This window comes from Sus scrofa, chromosome 8 (assembly GCF_054392235.1).
Source record: "Sus scrofa isolate SSC_HxYL_T2T_F1_AM1 chromosome 8, Sscrofa_HxYL_maternal_Yorkshire_Landrace_v2.0, whole genome shotgun sequence".
NCBI lineage: Eukaryota > Metazoa > Chordata > Mammalia > Artiodactyla > Suidae > Sus > Sus scrofa.
The window spans coordinates 11,295,737-11,315,611 of NC_139390.1; the positions used below are offsets into that span (position 1 = coordinate 11,295,737).

The following is a 19,875-nucleotide window of genomic DNA, read 5'->3' on the forward strand; positions in this document are numbered from 1 at the left end:
TTACTTTGGGAAGAGCAGCTGGAGTTGTCTTTGACCCCCTAATTCCGAGGTCTGGATCCTACTCAGGGATGGCCCTAGGTCGGGGATTCTGACGTGAACACACACCAGTCACCTGGAGGGCTGTGACAACAGTCTGTCAGGCCCCACTCCCGGTTTCCAATTCAGCAGAGATGGGCAGGGGCCAAGGCTCTGGATTTCTAAGATGTCCTCAGGTGATGGGATGCTGCTTAGCACCAGCCTTTGAGGACCACTAATCTGGGCTAGGAGGCATCCCGCAGTGATGGCCAGCACAGCTGAGGTCCGTACAGAACCCTATCACTGACAAACCGAGTTTTAGGTAATCATTGTTTTCTTTTTGCGGTTGCACATGCAGCATATGGAAGTTCCTGAGTTAGGGACCGAATGGTCCTGATGTAGCTGCTGGCCTACATCACAGCCATGGCAACACCAGATCCAAGCTGCGTCTGCAACCTACAGCCCAGCTTGTGGCAACACCAGATCCTTAACCCACCGAGTGAGGCCAGGGATTGAACCCTCATCCTCACGGATGCTATGTCATGTTCTCAACCTGCTGAGCCACGAGAGGAACTCCTAGATGCATTACCTTTTTTTTCCCTTTGGCTGAACCCTTGGCATGTGGAAGTTCCGGGGCTGGGATCGAATCCCACCGGTAGTAGTGACTCACACCACCACAGTCCTGTCTCTTGGGTATTGGAAATAAACTCTTATTATGAAGTGGGAAATTCACTCCACCAAATATAGCAGTAAACACTATTAAAATAAATTCAGTGACCTTTTTAAAAAAGATTATAAAATTGAATTTATTGAGTTTCACACAAGATGCACTTAAAAAATTAGTACTGAATGCCACTTTAACAGAAGAAATGAACATCATTCCAAACTCCCAATGCATTCTGCAAAAAAAAAAAAAAAAAAAAAGAGAGAGATCTTCCAAAAATGACAGCACAATAACAGAGCAATTCAAGCTGAACTGAAAGATAGACCCAAATCATATTCTTGCTCGGATCAGGGCTATGTTTGGCAAAGTTTTCCCCAAACTATTCCCATTCATCATGGACACTGTTCCTTAAAGTGGTAAAGATGGAAAAAAGAATGATTCTAAATGGGGCTTCATTGAAACACACACAAAACAATTTAGGTCTTTCTTTTTTAACTTAAACTACTTCCTGGTTTCACAAAGGCATTTTGTACAATTTCCTCTTTCCCCCTATGTGAACATGACACTTCCGATTTCTTTAGCTTTAATGCAAAACATTAAAATTCACTTTTGTTTTTCAGGAGAACAGGCCAAAGCATTATGCTCGCTATACATTTCACCCGGGATATAGACAAATCACCCAAAATGTACCTTCGGCATATCACATGCTGGAAATTATCAGCACTAGAGCTGAACTTGACAATGAAAACAACAACGGAAGTAAGAGTCAACAGTAACATCTGGACATTTTGAAATGAGAGGCTGTAAAATTTGTATAAAAATGCAGAAAGGTTTCTCAAGATAAAACGTGGTGGAGAATCACCTGTCCTGTGGTGCAGGCTACAAACTAGAAATTCAGCAGAAATGGAATCCTGATCTCAAACAAAACCAAAAGCACCTTTTGGCTGCTATTCCCAACATCCATACACGAACACCTGCCCACACCCTGACAGTCACCCACACGCTCCCAAGGCCCGTTTCCTTTCCCCGGAGGCACCCCCCCCCACCCCCCCACCAGCCACACAGCCCCACACAGACCCCCTTCCACACAACAGAGACACCCGCCCCAGGCGCCGGCAGGCAGACAGACAGACAGACAGACAGAGATTAGTGCATTCTGTAAGCCCAAGCAAGACGATGCCCCAGCCACTTGGAACATTGACTTAAGACTGTTACTTGGAAAACCCAGTTCAAGTCGACACTTCTGAATTTTGTGCGTTGACATTTCTTTAAGCCCGTTCAACACCAAATCCTTTTAACGGTAGCAATTTGTGAAGCCACTAGTTTTAAAGTGAAACCAGTTAACGAAAAGATAACACTGCTCTGCTTTTTCAGTATAAAAAGTGCTTTTCTGTACGGGGATTTCTATCTTACCCACTGCAATTAAACAACACACAGCTCATGTTTTGCGGTAAAGAGTGAACTGAAAAATATGAAACGTTTTCTCAGTGACGCATAACCTTCATTAATTAATATTTTTTAAATAAACTGGCTTAGGGTTTTTTTTTCCTATAAAATGCTACTGTTCATCATGTCTTTTTTAAGGTAGCCTTTTATTCTGATTAATTCAGATACATCTTCAAAGATTATTCTGGTGGTAAGAACATTTATTTTGACTTAATTGTTTTTTTTAATGCTTTGGCAGATGAAGTGGCGTTTGAAAACTGTGGGAACAGAATGAGGCTGGAAAGGGAGCGTCGTGGTAAGAGCTTCACAGTTTCCCAGGTGGATCCTTATGCTTAAGAGGACTCACGGCAGAATCCCACGTTCTGGAAGCAGACTGACAAAGCCCAGTGATGGTGGTGGTGCTCCCGGCGCGCCCACAGCGACTCTGCGGCGTGGCCAGTGGGAGGAACTCTTCCGAATCCATCAGGTTTTCCCGAGAGTCAAGACTGGAGGTCCCGGCTGGTGGACTCACAGGACCTGACCTTCAGCCAGACCACATCGCTAGCAGAAGGACACTAAAATTTGCTTTCCATTAATAATTTAAGTCTTTAAATAAATATTTAAGTGCCATTTTCAGCGTCTGTCCGCCCTGGTAGCGTAGCACCTGCCGCCCGGGACTCTGCGTCTTTGGCACACGGAGCCATAGAACTCAGTCAATTCGGTTTCCACAAATTGTGAACCTGTCTATTTCTAACAAATCTTTCTTTGAGGATCTGTGTTTTAACTCAGAGTTTTCCTGTGTTACGTCCTTCTCATCACCATCTGGAGTTGTCAGAAACTGATCAGAGGTGCTTGTCACAAGCAGAGGTAAGACGTTTTCCTTTTGATGACTTGGCTGGCTGGTGACGGAAGCAGACAGGCTTTCTTCTGTGGAAAAACAGATTCATTTCATTAGAAAAGGATTTGCCCCCCACAACTCAGAATGAATACAAGCGTACCGATTTAGTGGTACTGAAAAGTGCCCATTATCCATGCTTTTGGATAAAGCAAATGATAGCCAAATAGCCTGCTGTATAAGCACCACGGCTGATAATGAAACTCAGAGGCTACACCATTTCTGTTTGCCCATCTAAAATTTTAGGAGAGTTCCCATTGTAGCTCAGTGGGTTAAGAACCTGAGTAGCATCCAAGAGGATGCGGGCTCAATCCCTGGCCTCGCTCAGTGGGTTAAGGAATTCGGCATTGCCGCAAGCTGCCCTGTAGGCTGCAGATGCAGTTGGGATCCGGTGTTGCTGTGGCTGTGGTGTAGGCCTGCAGGTGCAGCTCCAATCTGACTCCTAGCCTAGGAACTTTCATATGCCACAGGTGCAGACCTAAAAAATTTAAAAAAAGAACTTTTATATTGAAGTTATTAATTGGATCAGGTCACGCAAATAACACCGCTCTCTGACTACTGAAAGATCAGAACTCCTACATCCTGATCCCCCTCTTACACGGCCAAGCCCTAAGAGGACTGCCGCCAGCCCTGAAAAATGAACAGACTCCTCAACTCAGGACAGCGGGGCCAAGGAGACGAGACTCCATTCCCCCTCTACGTGTAGGCGCATTAGCTAGACCTGGTCCGTGTTTCACCTCCAGGAAACCCAAACCGGAGGCAAAAACCAACCAACCAACCCCCAAGCCTTCATTCTGGGCCTGGCCTGAGGAACAGCTGTCTGGGGGCCTGATGCATCACGCTCTGACTCATGCACTGAGTCCGAAGAAGAGCAGCTTCACTGAGGCAAACGTGACACACCCCAAACCCCAAAACCATACCTGCGAAAGCCACCGCCGTGATGGCGACAATGACCACGTTCACCTTGGGGTCACCTCACCCCCTGCCCTCCCTGCCGCTGTCCTGGCTTCTTCCAGAACATGCCATCCTCCCCGCTGCCCTGCCAGCCAGCCTCTCTTTTCTCCCTCAGTTTGGGCCTGAGCTGCCTGACTTGTAGTACCTTCCCGAATGGTCTCTGGCCTGTGGTTTCCTGATCCCCAAACATCCACTGAGACCACAGACACGCGCCCGAAACGCACTTCTTACTGCAGGGCTCTGGATCCAGGGACCTTGAACTGCAGTACATGCTTACGGGCTGTATCCCCGCTTCAGACGGGGCTTTGTGAAAACAAGACTGAGGGTGATTGGTTTGTTACTGCTGAAGGAGCCTCACCTAACAGGACACATACAGACCCACTGTGAACGACCCAGCAGCTGAAACAAATGCGACCCCATGTTACAGACGGTACTTATGTGCTCTTCATAATTAAAAACGTACTTCCAGTGATTATCTAAGGTCTGTACTATACTTTAGCAACCTCTAAAGGACGCACGATGGGCATAGTCCTCTCTCCAGACTGGCCTCCGGCCCAGCTCCCGTCTCATCTCCTGCCCCTTCCAGAGCAAACCCTACGCCTGGAATATTCACCCACTAGTTCTCTTCCTTTTTGGCCTCCAGGATGTAGCTCAGGCTGGTCCCTTTCCTAAGGGCTCTCTACCCATCTCCACGGGTGCCCACGTCTTCTCAGCCTCAAGATTTAGTTCAGGCATCACCGCCTCGAGGAATGGACCGTCTCCTGCCCCCTCCACGCCCGTCCATAACTCACTCATCTTTCTGGATTAACCCCATCGGTCTATGAGGCCCTGGAAGTATGATTTCTCTCTTTACCTTTGTATCGCCAGCATCTCATTTATTACCTGACACAGACATCGCAAAATAAAACATTTAAACTAAAAGTCATAGGAATAAATGCTCATGTGAATAAGGAATTGCCCCCTAACGACAAAAATTAACCCCCCTCTGCCCCCGGCAAATCTTCCAGGGCAGAAACGCTGGAATCGTCCCTGGCTCCTCTTTCTCCCACTGCACAACGCCGTGTGCCAACGCTCTGCTTTTCTCCATCTGCCAGAGCCCGTCAGCAGCCCTCTCACACACGGACCTGGGCTCTGGTACCCAGAGCCCTCCGTCAGCGGCCCTGCTCACGCACGGACCAGGGCTCTGAGCCAGGCAGCCTCCCCGCTGGCCTCTGCCCTCACGCTCACCCTTTAGAGTCTTTTTTCCACAAAGACTGAAAATAATTCTTTTGAAATGCTGGGTTGCATCACTCTTCTGCTCCAAGCCGGGCAATGACCTCTTCCCTCACAGGAGCCCTCTCTGACCCCTCCTCCTGTCCCCCTCCCCTGGGATCAGGTCACTCCAGCCTCGCTGGCCGCCCCACATGCCAAGCACGTTCCTGCCTTGGGTCTCCGTACACAGGGCAGGCTCGGGAGGGCCCCCAGCTCCTATCACACATCCCTCTCCTGACCCCACTCCAGCCTTCTCTACAGCACCTGTCGCCACCTGCCACACAGCACACCCCTCACTCATCCTCCCAGCTCTGCCTCTTCCCCACGGCTGTATCCCCGCACCTGTCAGTGATGGAAACAACGAAAAAGCTCGGGGCACCGCATGAGTGGCATCTGTGTAAGAGATCTACAGTACAGACACTTAAAAAGTCAGCACCTAAGCCAAGTGAAATCACATCCTGAGGTGTTGCTAAGTGTTGGCTGAACAGTGATTTTTTTACTATGTAGAGCTCAGACAATTAATTCTTTAGGTAACAATTCACAGAAGTAATAAAAAAAGAACCAAACTTACCTTGAGAGGATTTACTCTTACTCTGTGATTTACTGGACGGTTTGCCGGGCGCGCTGGCTGGGGGTGGGTTAAACAGCTTTTCTTCCATTTTGGCTTCCTTCACATATTGGCATGATTTTCCCAACAGGACAATGCTGTTAAGAATTTTCAGGGATATCAACCTAAAACCGGAAAGAAACAACCAACCGCTGTCGGCAGCCACTTCGGTCAGGTGAACACCTGCCACTACCGCTGCTGCTGAGAAGGCCCGGGGGTGGGGCTGGGGCAGGGGCATGGGAAAAAGGACGGCCCGGTATGCAAAGCCTGGGTTTCCAGAGGCTTCTTCACCACAGGGAAATTTCCTGAAAACCTCATTAGTTCTCATTATATAAGAGGAAATTATACCTAGAAGTCTGCCTGGTACTAAACTGTTTAATGCTGTGGCATTTGGTATATTATCTTTCAGTCATTTTTGCTCTGAATGTCCATCTCTTTGTACTTTCTGCTGTCCAGAAATGGGGTGTCTTTAGAAGCAGGAGGGATTGGGGTTCAGGGCCGGAGCAGAGACTCTGGAGGCCAAGTGCTTGAGTTCTAATCCTGATTCTGCTGCTCAGACCTGTGTGGTCCTGGGTGTGTTATTTTATCACCATTGTTGGTGCCCATGACGATACACCACGAACATTCCCCGACTCCACTGGGTCCCCAATGGCCTGACAGTGCTTCCCTACATTGGTTATCACAGAGCAAAGCCCCCCAGAGCCCTTTGTTTCCAGTCATTTAGGTTATTTCTAATATTTTGCTTCTATTAAAATGTTTCTGGTTAAGGAAGTTCCCATCGTGGCTCAGGGGTGACGCGCCTGACAAGTGTCCACGAGGATGATGCGGGTTCAATCCCTGGCCGTGCTCCCTGGGTTAGGGGATCGGGCGTTGCTGTGAGCCATGGTGAAGGTCACAGACGTGGCTCGGATTCCACACTGCTGTGGCTGTGGGGTAGGCCGGAGGCTACAACTCCAATTCAACCCCTAGCCTGGGAACCTCTATGTGTCGCAGGTGCAGCCCTAAAAAGCAAAAAAAAAATAAAAAAATAAAATAAGTCTTTTGGTTGTTCATTTATTACCATTTGTCTTTCTCAACCAGTTATGAGCTGCATAAGACCAATTAAGTTGCAAATAAAAGTTCAGCCAGTTAAAGGCAAAGAAAGGATACACTTCTGCATTACCTTGGGGCTTATGTGATATAGACCAGAGCACACTAAGTACTTAATGTAGTAAACAAAGTAGAGACAGATTGTTTTAAAACACAGAACAATGTCTGACTGCGATGGCGGATTTTATTAGAAAATATGGATGAAATTTAAGTCCTAAGCAAAAAGGGCTTTTGGTAAATAATTTCACTAAGAGATTAAAATAAAATCTAAAGTACCATTATTACCACTATTAAATAGCTTATTTAGTAGGAATCTGAGTCACAAATACATTTGGAGATACAAGCTATCATGTCCAGGACAGCTGGGATGGGACCAACACAATTTGGTTGCTCTTAACTTCCATTATATCTTGCATTTACACTTCACTATATAAGTGAAATCAAGAATAATCTTACCCAAAATAGAAGAGTATGACACAGGCATAAGACAGGATTCCTTGCACTTTAATTGAACTTGTTACAACTCTGATGAGCTAGCCAGAAAGAAACCAAAACAACAAAACACATCAACAAAAGATACAGCCACAGAGTCTTAGTTAATCTTTAAATAAAGAATTCTCCATGCTGATTTTAACACTTCAGGCACATACCTTTGGCCTTTGTCTAAATCTAAGAAAGCGGTTCTAGATTTGTTGGATCTTATCTGAATGGGGCTGCTTGTAAGCATATTTGGATTCTTTAGGCAAATCTAGGATGCCTGGGGCTAACGCCACGTTCCACGGGTGACTTTAAGTCAGACGCTATGCCTAGTTCACGAATGGCGTGTCATTTACTTGTACCTAACAGAAATGTAAACCAGCTGATCTTTAAAGTAGAAAACTGTTCTGTGAAACACAAATGAATTCATCTTGGTACGTGTTTGCCTACCAGGGCTAGAAGCGTTTAGCGGGCACTGCCCTCACTCCTGCTCTGTTCTTTGTCTCTCTCAGAACCCTCTATTGGATGGATCCAAATGCAAAAGGAAAATACTATTAATTTAAACAAAATTTCCCCCTAAGTTTCCCCCAAGTCATTTACCTTTAATTTTTATATCAAGTCTTTCTGAAACAAATGTAATGATAACCCACACATTAATATCCTATAATAACAGTTAACTCACCATACAAAAGGAAAGGAAAGGTATGGACTTACTAAAACAGCTAGTGGGAGAGGAATAAACCCCATCCTCCGTGCCACGGAGTCACTGTAATCAGTATATGCCTAGACAGGGGGAGAAAAGGATTTATGGCATTTAAACAGCAATAAAGAGTACTACTCGCTCATTACCAGCCAATGTTCTAAAGAGGTGAGGCTAGGAGCAAGACCAGAGTCTAGCCCCTGTTAAGTAACTTAGCAAGAAAACTGATGTGGAAATCTAAGTGTTCACAGGAAGATTAAAATACAAAGTTGCATAACGGCTACAGTGATGCCAAAATCTTTTCCTTTTTAATATTAAGTGTTAACATTAATTTCATTATTGTGAACATTTAGTGCAGAAAACAGAGATCAGCAGAAAAGGTTTTCTTTTTTTTTTTTTTTGCTTTTTAAGGCTGCACTCGCGGCATATGGAGGTTCCCAGGCTAGGGGTCGAATCAGAGCTACAGCTGCCGGCCTGTGCCACGTGGGATCTGAGCTGCGCCTGCGACCTACACCGCAGCTTACGGCCATGCCAGATCCTTAACCCACTGAGTGAGGTCAGGGATCAAACCCACATCCTCAAGGATCCTAGTCGGGTTCATTACCACTGAGCCACGACGGGAACTCTGGAAGTTTAAGTTTATGCAGCTTTCCCTTAATCAATATTCCTTGATGAATTAAACCACAGTTCAGTTAATTTTAGACTATGTCTTTGATAGAATGCTCACATTTTTCTGTCGACTGCTAACAAGGTCAAAAGCAAGGCTGGCTCTGTATTCACTGTAGACCTAAAGACAAGTAAGAATGAAACATTAAGTAATACAGTGCAAATACACAATGTGCTCAGATTTACTCTGTAGATGAAATGTTCAGTAACTAACCAGGAAGAAGGTGCTAATAACCAAGCAATATGACATCTGGGCAGTTTTTCTCTACTTGTTTTCCTACAATAAGGGTAAAACCCAGCCTCAATTCCCCAACTGGTTATGTACAGGCCTTTTGGGTTATTCAGTGATTATGATCCTGGGAGTTTAGAATTCTGGGAAGAGTGGCTAGTTAAGTAGTGTAATACATATAAAATAATTCTGAAATCTTAAATAAACAGTTAAAAATTATTACTACTGCATATCAAATGATAATAATGCCTTCTTGGAAAAATGGATGCTAGCATGATATAAAGTTGAGCTCAAGAATATAGGAGTTTTGGGAGTTCACATTGTGGCGCAGCAGAAATGAATCCGACTAGGAACCATGAGGTTTCAGGTTCGATCCCTGGCCTCGCTCAGGTAACAGACGTGGCTTGGATCTGGTGTTGCTGTGGCTGTGGTGTAGGCCGGCAGCTACAGCTCTGGTTAGACTCCTGGCCTGGGAACCTCCATATGCTGGGGGTGCAGCCCTTAAAAGACAAAAGACAAAAAAAAAAAAAAAAAAAAGAATATAGTAGTTTTGAGGGCATCTATAAATGGTCATTTCTATCTAAAAACTAAACTAAGTATTTAATCAAGCCTATTAATTTTGACTTCAGTTGCTGAGAAAATGATTGCATGAAACGGAATTCCTGTATTGAGGAAACCAAGAGAATAAAGGGTGAAATTACTTTATCAGTGCTTTGCAAAAATATAAAATCGTATTTTATCCAAATATATTAAAACATTCCAAAACCCATAATCAAATCACACTGTAGCAGTTGCGACTAACATTTTAAATCTTTGCCTTTTGAAATAAAACAACAAACATCAGAGTAAGACAAAGCACAACCCAAATAAAATCTAGATAACTGGTGATTTACTAGTCATTTTGAGCCTGAGGCAGGAACAAGGAATGCACTAGAAAACTTGCCTATGTCTTGTTTATTTACAGTAAGCCTGGAGCCACAATTCTATTTCTGGAAATCCTACAGAATACCTGGTTATAATATCCAACAAATCCCTCAAAGTTCCAGCAAATACTGTCACCAGAAAAATATAAGGCTCTTGTCTTCTAGAACTTATCAGAAACCTATTCATATGCTACAGAAAAAAAATAACTTTTTAAACATAAAATATTTAAAAATCTAGCCAGAGAGACACATTTTGATAGTCTAATGTTCTGAATAGAAACAATGCAATTGTTTTTAAAGTAATTGATTACAATGATTTTGGGTCAGCAACACCCTGATCTCAACTACTAGCCCGTCATACCTCCATCCAAATGCATGGAACCAGAACTGCTTAATGCTGAAACAATGTACTTTCAGCGGTGTAATAATTTTTAGGAATTTAAAATTACAACTTTATTTTATTTATTTATTTTTTTTGGTCTTTTTGCCTTTTCTAGGGCCGCTCCCACGGCATATGGAGGTTCCCAGGCTAGGGGTCGAATCGGAGCTGTAGTCTCAGGCCTACGCCAGAGCCACAGCAACTCGGGATCTGAGCCGTGTCTGCAACCTACACCACAGCTCACGGCAACGCCGGATCCTTAACCCACTGAGCAAGGCCAGAGATCCAACCCTCAACCTCATGGTTCCTAATCAGATTCGTTAACCACTGCGCCATGTTGGGAACTCCTACAATTTTAACTTTAAAGCCGTCGTACTCTTCCATTATCTTTATAAATGCAGCAAACTTAAACATATTACTCTACAACTTTTCATAATATTAAGCATAAAAGTCAACATCAAACATTAAATTGCTTTTTAAAATACATACATCTGCAGTAATGTCATTGAATTTTGTGATAAAGGCATGTTTTACAATATCCACAGCAATTTCTGATGCAATCACCATACAGACATCTGGAAACAATACCCAGAGATGATCTATAAAGTAGGGGGAAAAAAGAGACAATTAAATCTCTTAATATGAACAGAATCCATAATACCCATCACAGGCTACAAGAGAAATCATCAATCTCCACAGGGCAAAAACGGTAACACTGTCAACAAGTGATAACAGAGAGAGAACCAGCATTCAATGAATTATCACAAGAGCCACATTTCATCAAGTTAAAGGATACATCATTCAACAAGTATTTATTCGGGGCCTTCTCTGTGCCGAGCTCTGCTTGAGGGGGGACAGTGCCGAGCGGAGCCCCGACTTCCGCCCTGGCCCAGCAGGGGAACCACGGGTGGGATGACTAATGAACCAAGTTCCTCAGAAAAGCCTTCCGCTCTCTGCCTCAACATGATGGGAAAGTCAAGTCAAAGGGCTGAAGTCAAATGAACCATGTTTTTCCTCCTTGATCGCCATGACTTAAAGATACTGATGCATCCTTTATTTCACTGTCAGAGAGATGTCACTTGTCAAACGTGCTCACCTTTACCAAATTTATGACAATGTCAATTCAGTACCAAGCGCCTGATAAAAAATGTGAACAGATAACCACCTGAGACCTTGAGGAAGAATCTAAGAGTGGGACAGAGCAAGAGAAAGGTTAGAAAGGTTGACAGGGACCTGTGGCAGTTCAGGAGGTGGGCAGCTGGAATGTGGGGTGGAGAGAGCACAGCTGGGGCCACACCTGCCCACAGGGCAGAGGAGGTGTGGCAGGGCAGGTGTAGCAGCTCTGATGCCATGATGAGGTCCAGCAATCAGGGAACCTCTCAACAATGAACTGTGCCACTAACTGGCTAGGCGACAAGGACCTAAGTTCCAGTGTCCTCATCTACAAAATAAAAGTATCTACCCTCTACCACGAGAGAATGAATGAGATAATGATGTACAGTGCAGAGCAATGGGCCCAGCATACAAAAACCTAGTACTATTTTTATGTATTCATTATCTTGGGAGCTTACGGCAAGCTTCCATTAGGGGTATTTTGGCTTAAAAGATTAAAGAAGAAAAAAAGAAAGAGTGAAAGAACGATGAATTTACCAACACAGAAGTGTTTCCCCTTATCATACTCTTTGCCCCAGCAGGGATAAAGAAAGCTGAAGATAATGTGTTGACAGTCAAGTACAAATGAGAGCACGACTTCAAACACGCGGTTGTCAGCGGGCTTAGAGGTCACTGTTGTCCTCTGGCACAACACCCCTGCTTCAGGACGGCCGAGCCCACGGGGCGCTGCTGGGACCAGCCGCACACGGCCCTTCCCCGCCTCTCAGGGACGTCCCATAGCTGACTGCATTCTAGACCAAGAATCCAGCTACGCGCACACTCGAGGTGCGCGTGTGGAGGAGGCGCTTCGCCGCCACAAGTCAAGCAGCCTTTGGATCTATTCAGCCTTTGATCTACTCAGATGAGAACTCAAGCCACTGTAGGACATGCCATTTGATTTTATGGGTTCTACAAGAAAAACACTTCTCTGGGAATACATTTCCAAGATCAAACATCTCATTCTACATCTGTTTCTGATTTTTCACACATACCTGAAAGCTACCACTGAATCAAAATAAATTCATAAGAAGTTATTAAATGGCCATCACATGCACGGTACTGAAAAACATGAATGAGGCTGTGCAAAACTCAGACAAACAAACTCTAAATTACCTGCTCGCTTCCCACCAAGCGCGCATCAGCACCAGCAGACCGTGTTATCACTACCGATTTCCTCTGCTGCTCCGTGAGCACCCCTCTCAGTCCTTCCCGCCTGTGCCACAGTGCCCAGCTCGCACTGTACCCTCAGTGCCTGTCTGCTAGCTCAGAATGAGGCAGACTCACAGAGCCTCAACACCTCCCCGTCAGCCTTGATCCAGAGGTGTGTACGCAACAAAGCTCACTGCTTGACACTTTGTCTTTCTTCAAAATGCTACCTCAGAGGCAGTGGATGAGTCAGAGACAGATGGTGGGGAAGAGCAAAGGTTCTGGTGGACCCCTAAAATGATGAAGCTCTATTTAGATACCACAGCACGCTACAGCTACATAAATCAGCAAAGCGGCTTGGAAGCTGCGGTGATCAGTCCCACTGGGTGTGCAGCTCTACAGAGATGCTGTATGGTTCATGGGAAACAACGGGGTCAAAGACCAGAGCTCGTGGTCTGGCTCCCACCACTCCCGAGACCACACCCAGTCCATCCTCCTGGAACCCAAAGAGTAGAGCAGCTCAAGGTTCTGAACTTTTCTGCAATGCTCCCTCTATCCCACGGAAGCGAAGGATTTTGGTTCAAGAGTAAAATTTGAAGGCACTGTATGTGTTAAAAGAGTTACTGACCTGGATTCCAAGAAAACTGCTCCATGTTTCTTAGACACACGATTAGCAAAAGCACATAATTTGTGAATCGTTCCTTAATATCTGAAAAAAATTAACATACAAATAATATAGTGCATATAAATAATATATGTATATAAAATCATTTTCTTGTAGTCGAACATGTTGAAGTTGTGTGTAAATGTCTATAAAATGAGTACATTACTTTACACATAGGGTGGCTACAGCGGTAAGCCATTCACTTCTTTCACCAACACAGTTCCAGTTTTCTACAAACTTCAAGATATACTCAAACTATCAATCTGCTCAGATTGAGTCAGCTTCCTCCAATGGTCCTTGGGGACACGGGGAAACTTTTAATTTTACAGGAGAAAAAAAAAAAAAAAAAAAAGGGAAGCAGAGAGTAAAATATAAGACTGGGTAACATAAAACCTCTGCTTCCCAGGTGACCTGCAATCTGGTTAACAGTAAGTATACAAGTACCGACCCGAAGAATCCTTTAGCTATGAAAGCGCTACTATTACAATAGCATTTCCTAGGGTGTAGGTGGAATTTAGGGGGGAAAAAACAAGACAAAAATTAGGTTTCATGATGATATTTACTCTAAGTAACTACGCACTCTGAGCTTAGTCTGAATGAATTTAATAAAAGGAAAAAATGAAAATCCTACTAAAGGCTAGTTTAGCCATTTCACTTTTTAAGCTATTATCTTCTTCTTAGCCTCAGATAAAATGTAATCAAGAAATGGAATGAGATAAACCTACTGTGGTAGGCTTGGCGCCCCCAGGCCTTGGGTCTGTGAGGTGGTGGGGCTGTGGCTAGAAGCCATCATGCATACAGTGACCCGTCTCAGAAGCCTGATACCTCTGCAGTCATTTCCCTAATAGGCTAGCGTCTCAGTAATTCAACTGTGGCACCCCTGTGGCCTTCTGCATTTCAGTTTCACCTTGACATCCCCGGGGACTGCTTTGCTCTGCCTTTATTTCCACATTTCCCTTCCACTCCAAACTTCCTAGTCTTAGAAAGGAGGCAGGAAGGCCTAACTGAAGAAGCCGAGAACTAAGAGACAATCGGAGGTTTACCGTTATCAGTCTTCTCTTAGTAGCGAGTGAGGGACCCTGGGAAGTCAAATTACGTTCTCTGTGTTTCAGTTTCCACATGTGCAAAATGGAATAATGTCAGCTGCTTCCAAAAAATTTCTCAATTAATGAGAAGCTTCTGGAAGTATGGTAAGGTGCTATTCAAATGCCTGTAATTTTTTATCATCTTAAACATCCTCAGATTACAATAACTAACTGAACAATCAAACAAACAAACAAAACCAACTCAGTAAGGATGTTGAAAGAATAAAAACACAGCTTGAGGCCAAGAAACAGTGGCCCACAGGAAATGTGACATTAGAATTTCAGAATGAATTACAAAATAATACTGCATAAAACTGTACGTAGAATCTAATTGTACATACCACTATTCGACATTTGAAAGAGATTGTTCTTCTCAAACTTCTTGAAAACACTTCCTTTAATTTCAACAAACTGAAATAATAAACACAAATATCATTTTTATCACCACAGTTTTTTTTATTTTTTATTTATTTTTTTTGTCTTTTTGCCATTCTTGGGCCGCTCCCGCGGCATATGGAGGTTCCCAGGCTAGGGGTCTAATTGGAGCGGTAGCCGCCAGCCTCCACCAGAGCCAGAGCAACGCGGGATCCGAGCCGCATCTGTGACCTACACCACAGCTCACGGCAACGCCGGATCCTTAACCCCCTGAGCAAAGGCAGGGACCGAACCCGCAACCTCATGGTTCCTAGTCGGATTCGTTAACCACTGCGCCACGACGGGAACTCCACCCACCACAGTTTTTTTAAATGAACATGCTACATATCTAAGTTCCTAGAGAATAGATAACATTTAGAAAAAATAATTTTATCCCACCCAGAATACTGCTGTTAAAGTACCCACACACCCTCAAACATGTAAAATAAAATCTCATACTTACATTATTAGACATCATGATGGTAAGCAGGGACTTGTTGTGCGAATTGAAAGCTACGTTGAGAGTCGTCGCCTGAACCATGATCAGGATGGCATGCAAAACTAGCAGCAGGCAAGGTCAAGGAAACCACGTGGGTCTGTTTTCGGTTTGTATCAACAGGGAATACTATAAACCTTGAGTTTACAATGGCGAGAAGATGACTGCGCTGTCTAAATCAAGTCTTTATTACCTCTGCAATTTCCCAAATAGCTACAGCTGATAGAACTTTGATGGGATAAGATGTACGCAGCCCGTGAAACCAACAAGGGCAGGGGCGAACCTCTGCGCGTCCCGTCACTCAGCCTGTGAGTTTTGGAGAACGTGTGTCTTCTTTCTGGGCCTCGAGCATTTCCCTCAATGCTTGGGAAAGAGGGCCTCAGCAAAGTGAATTAATGGAGTAAGTGATGGTAAACACTGAAAGAAGGGACTTAGATATATACATTCTGAATTAGGATAATCTGCATTCTAAAACAGAAAAGTATCTGAGTCAAAGTTAGTGTGGAAGTGATTGTCCTCTCTGGTTCTTCAGAGGAGGGATGGGGAATGTAAGACATTAAAAAATGTCTGATAATTAAGATTCTTCTCCAGATGTCACCTTTGAAGACATCCCAAGCTGTAAAATTATATTACATGTGGAATAGTTTATTTAAATTAGAACGGTAACTTTTTACTCCGTTACACTTGAAACAAGCTTTTTACTCTCATAGAAATCTTTGCACATAGTCCTTTAACTTCCCAAATACTAATCCAATTCTTTCAAGCATCGCTCTTTCAGAGATAGTACAAAAAAAATAATAGTAATTAGGAGTTCCCGTCGTGGCTCAGTGGTTAACGAATCCAAGTAGGAACCATGAGGTTGCGGGTTTGATCCCTGGCCTCGCTCAGTGGGTTAAGGAGCTGGCGTTGCCATGAGCTTCAGTGTAGGTCACAGATGTGGCTCAGACCCTGCGTTGCTGTGGCTGTGGTGTAGGCCAGCAGCTACAGCTCTGATTCGACCCCTAGCCTGGGAATCTCCATATGCCGTGCGTGTGGCTTTAGAAAAGATAAAAAGACCAAAAAATTAAAAAAAAAAAAATCACAACACATTCCTGTGAATCCCGCATGGAACTTAAGTGTCAATATGCGCGTGTGTAAATATATACGCGTGGGTACATATACACGCATAGTGTGTCATACACAGTAAGGCAGTTACTCTCCGTAAGTAAAGCTTTCAGATGGGGTGAGGGAGGAGGAACTAATAAAACCTCCAAAATTCTCCCCCAACCAATTTCAAATTTTACTTCTAGATGAATTTATACCTTTTAAGTGGAAGGTTATAATAGGTTTCATAGGTTTAAAGATAAAATTCATAGGATTTTCATAGGTTTAAAGATAAAAAACTAAAAAAACTTTCTAATATAAGGATGAAAAAGTTATATAGATCTATACAAAGTATGTCTAAATACACTATCCTTTTATTCTAAAATCCTTATAATCAGTTACACTGAGAATAGAACCATTTTCTAGCAGTTCAAAGGGTCAGGCATACATGAGGCTCTTTAATTTACTACTATAGCTGACCCTTGAACAACAGGAGTCTGAACTGCATGGGTCACTTACGTGCATGTTATTTTTCAACAGTAAATACTATACGATGAAATGGTCTGTGATTGGGTGAATCCTCAGATATGGAGGCTTATTAAAAGTTATACTTGGATCAGCCCCTGTACTGTTCCAGGGTCAAGTGTACTGTTATAACCAATTTCTCAAAAGCCTAAGCAGACACTTCACATTAATCTTCAGGACACACACACACACACTTAAATCTGAGAAATAGCTATAACCAAATAGAATAATGTAGCCTACACACTGATGGGCGGAATTTCTGAGAAGTCTAGAAGGATACAGACATAGAGAACAGCCATGAAAAAGTGGGGAATCACCCCGATGTGGGCTCTTTTTCTTTCTTTGGGCTCCGTCGCCGTCCAGTACAGAGCATCTAGTATATCTTGCCCAAATGATGAAAACAGACGATCTGCTACCTAAAGAGAAGAATTTTGGAGAGGTGTCTCTTACTATTCCATCTGACTATTTACTAAAATGCAGAGGTCGTGCAAATACTGGAGATCTGAGTTTTTCACTTCCACCAGAAGGTACGCTCCAAAAGAGAGCAGGGATCTTTGTTTACTTACTCACGTACACTGGGAACTTCTGTAGGCTTTGTGTACAGCCAAAGGAAAAAAAAAGTTCTGCCTATAAAGCAAAGAATTTTTTTTTTTGCTTTGTATAACTGCTTATTTTTCATATAAATGCAGATTTTCATATGACAACTACTCTAAAGCATAGTGTACTTTAAAGATACGTGGTGTTAAAAATGCTAAGTACTTAGAGAAACTGGGAGATGCTTTACTTGCGCCGTGTGAAAATCTAAAAGCAATTTAAAATGTAAATCTATCATACCCAACATACACATAATCCTGAGAATATCTTCATAAATTTTAAAGTCCTAGCAAAAAGTCTACATGGGTGTCCAACAAATGTGCAAAATAAATTTCCCTGCCGCTTGATGGTCTACATTCTGCAGGGGATACTGACTCAGAAACGTCCAGGCATCAGGTCCGCTCTGCCCCACCTGAGGACACCTCGTGTCCTGAGGACCCGCTTCCCCGAGGTGTCCCAGGACCGGCACCACTTTGTCAGAGAGGCAGATCCTGCAGCCCCAGCCCAGACCCACTAAATCAGAATGTGCGTGTTGACCAGGTCCCGAGCGACCCCGTGGGCAGCAGAGGCCAGACGCACGGTTCCCAGAGCCGGCAGGAAAGTACCGCAGCCACGGGAAGGCTTGGAGCTGCGTGCCAGCGACACCGGGCTGGGGGGCCGGCCCGAGCGGGGAACGAGGCCCTTCTCACCTCGAGCATGTTGTAGATGATGTAGAGCTTGATGACGGACTGCCCCCTGATCAGGTGGTACATCATGGAGTAGTCCACATAGTGCATCATGAAGTAGCACATCACCAAAATGACGCCCTTCAAGATGTCACACACCTGGGCCGGCTGAAGCAGACGTCTGTCCCTGCAACACGGAGAAGTAATAACAACATGAGTCTCCCCCGCATGTGTTCGTCAAGAAATCATCTTTACTGGACACACAACGGCATACAAAGGTCACGGGAACTAGGCTGATCTTCTAAAAATTTCAAACCAACAAGGCGAGTTATGCTGACTACTCAACAGTATGAAACGTCCTGCCCAAGCACAGAATATAAAGAAAGCATTACTGCTGGAAGTGGGAGACCCTAACCAGTGAGCACACGGGGCAGGCGCTGTAGGCGGAGTGCCTGGAATCAACGGGGTTCCAGCAGGAAGACACAAGCCTCTGACACACACTGCGCTGCACTTGGTACTTTTTATTTAACAGCATACCAGATTTTTCTGCATGGGTTCAGAAGGAGCTCGTATTTCCACGGCGGTGCAGGGCTCCACTGTTTGGAGGCATTACGATTCCCAGCCTCTTACAACTATAAACCATGATGCAATGTACACGTCATGCCTCATAAATGAAAATATATCTATAGGATATAAGTCCTAAAACTGGAATCTCAGGGTTATGATCACTTGAGAGTTTGACAACAGGGGCGGTGCTGCCCTGCCAACACACACTTACACCGGAAACACCACAAGCCCATGGGCACTAGGTCAGGGTTTGGTCAACTTTGCCCATGCCCCTGGTGAAAAGTCGAATCTGGTAGAATTTCAGGGTTAATTTCTCTCATTAGGAGACTGACACCATCTTTATATGTTGAAGTTATTCATCGTCCTGCGAATTCTCTCCTCACATCTTTTTCTTACCTGTTCGCACAATAGCTTTTTTTTTTTTCCTTCCTTCGGTCTTTTTGCCTTTTCTAGGGCTGCTCCCATAGCATATGGAGGTTCCCAGGCTAAGGGGTCTAATTGGAGCCGTAGCCACCGATCTATGCCACAGCCACAGCAATGAGGGATCAGAGCCGAGTCTGCGACCTATACCACAGCTCACGGCAATGCTGGATCCTTAACCCACTGAGCGAGGCCAGGAATCGAACCCGCAACCTCATGGTTCCTAGTCGGATTCGTTAACCACTGCGCCACGACGGGACCTCCCACAATAGCTTTTATATTACAAAAGAGAGCCCTCTGTGAAAGGAGCTGAAAATACAGTTGTCCTTGAACAACGTGGGTGAGTCCACTTACACACATATACATATTTTCAATAAATATGTACTACAGTCCAGCGTGATCTGCGGCTGGCGGAACCACGGATACAGAGGAATTGAGACGAGATGGAGGGAGCGTGTATATGGAGGGCTGGCTACTAAGTTACACATGGATTTTCAACAGCATGAAGGTTGAAGTGCCCTAACCCCCAGTCGCTCAGGCATCATCATAATTTTTTTTCCTAATTAATATGGGCGGCGTCATTCCTTATTTCAAGGTCTGGGTATAAAGAGCTAAACCTAAATGGTGAATGGAAACATCTTCCTAAGACGCAGCCAAATCCACATCAAAAAAGACGACATTTGGGAGTTCCCGTCGTGGTGCAGTGGTTAACGAATCCAACTAGGACCTATGAGGTTGCGGGTTCGGTCCCTGGCCTTGCTCAGTGGGTTGACGATCTGGCGTTGCCGTG

The 19,875-nt window shown here is 44.3% G+C and overlaps 1 protein-coding gene across 3 annotated transcripts in view; it reads right to left on the reverse strand.

The window, feature by feature from the left end:
- Positions 1-794: 794 nt before the first annotated feature.
- TAPT1 (transmembrane anterior posterior transformation 1) overlaps positions 795-19,875 on the reverse strand; it is a 55,246-nt gene continuing 36,165 nt past the window's right edge. For 2 of the 3 annotated variants that reach the window (XM_005666539.4, XM_084971602.1), the window contains 11 exons: positions 18,123-18,285; positions 17,120-17,255; positions 15,199-15,296; positions 14,663-14,732; positions 13,201-13,281; positions 10,764-10,873; positions 8,805-8,864; positions 8,092-8,160; positions 7,357-7,433; positions 5,776-5,936; positions 795-3,031 (listed from right to left, as the gene is read on the reverse strand). In XM_005666539.4, the coding sequence (XP_005666596.2) occupies positions 2,814-3,031; positions 5,776-5,936; positions 7,357-7,433; positions 8,092-8,160; positions 8,805-8,864; positions 10,764-10,873; positions 13,201-13,281; positions 14,663-14,732; positions 15,199-15,296; positions 17,120-17,255; positions 18,123-18,285 (1,243 nt within the window). In that variant the 3' untranslated portion in view covers positions 795-2,813. Of the gene's footprint in view, positions 3,032-5,775; positions 5,937-7,356; positions 7,434-8,091; positions 8,161-8,804; positions 8,865-10,763; positions 10,874-11,068; positions 11,228-13,200; positions 13,282-14,662; positions 14,733-15,198; positions 15,297-17,119; positions 17,256-18,122; positions 18,286-19,875 lie in introns of those variants that run through there. The other variant, XM_084971601.1, reaches the window with a different exon arrangement.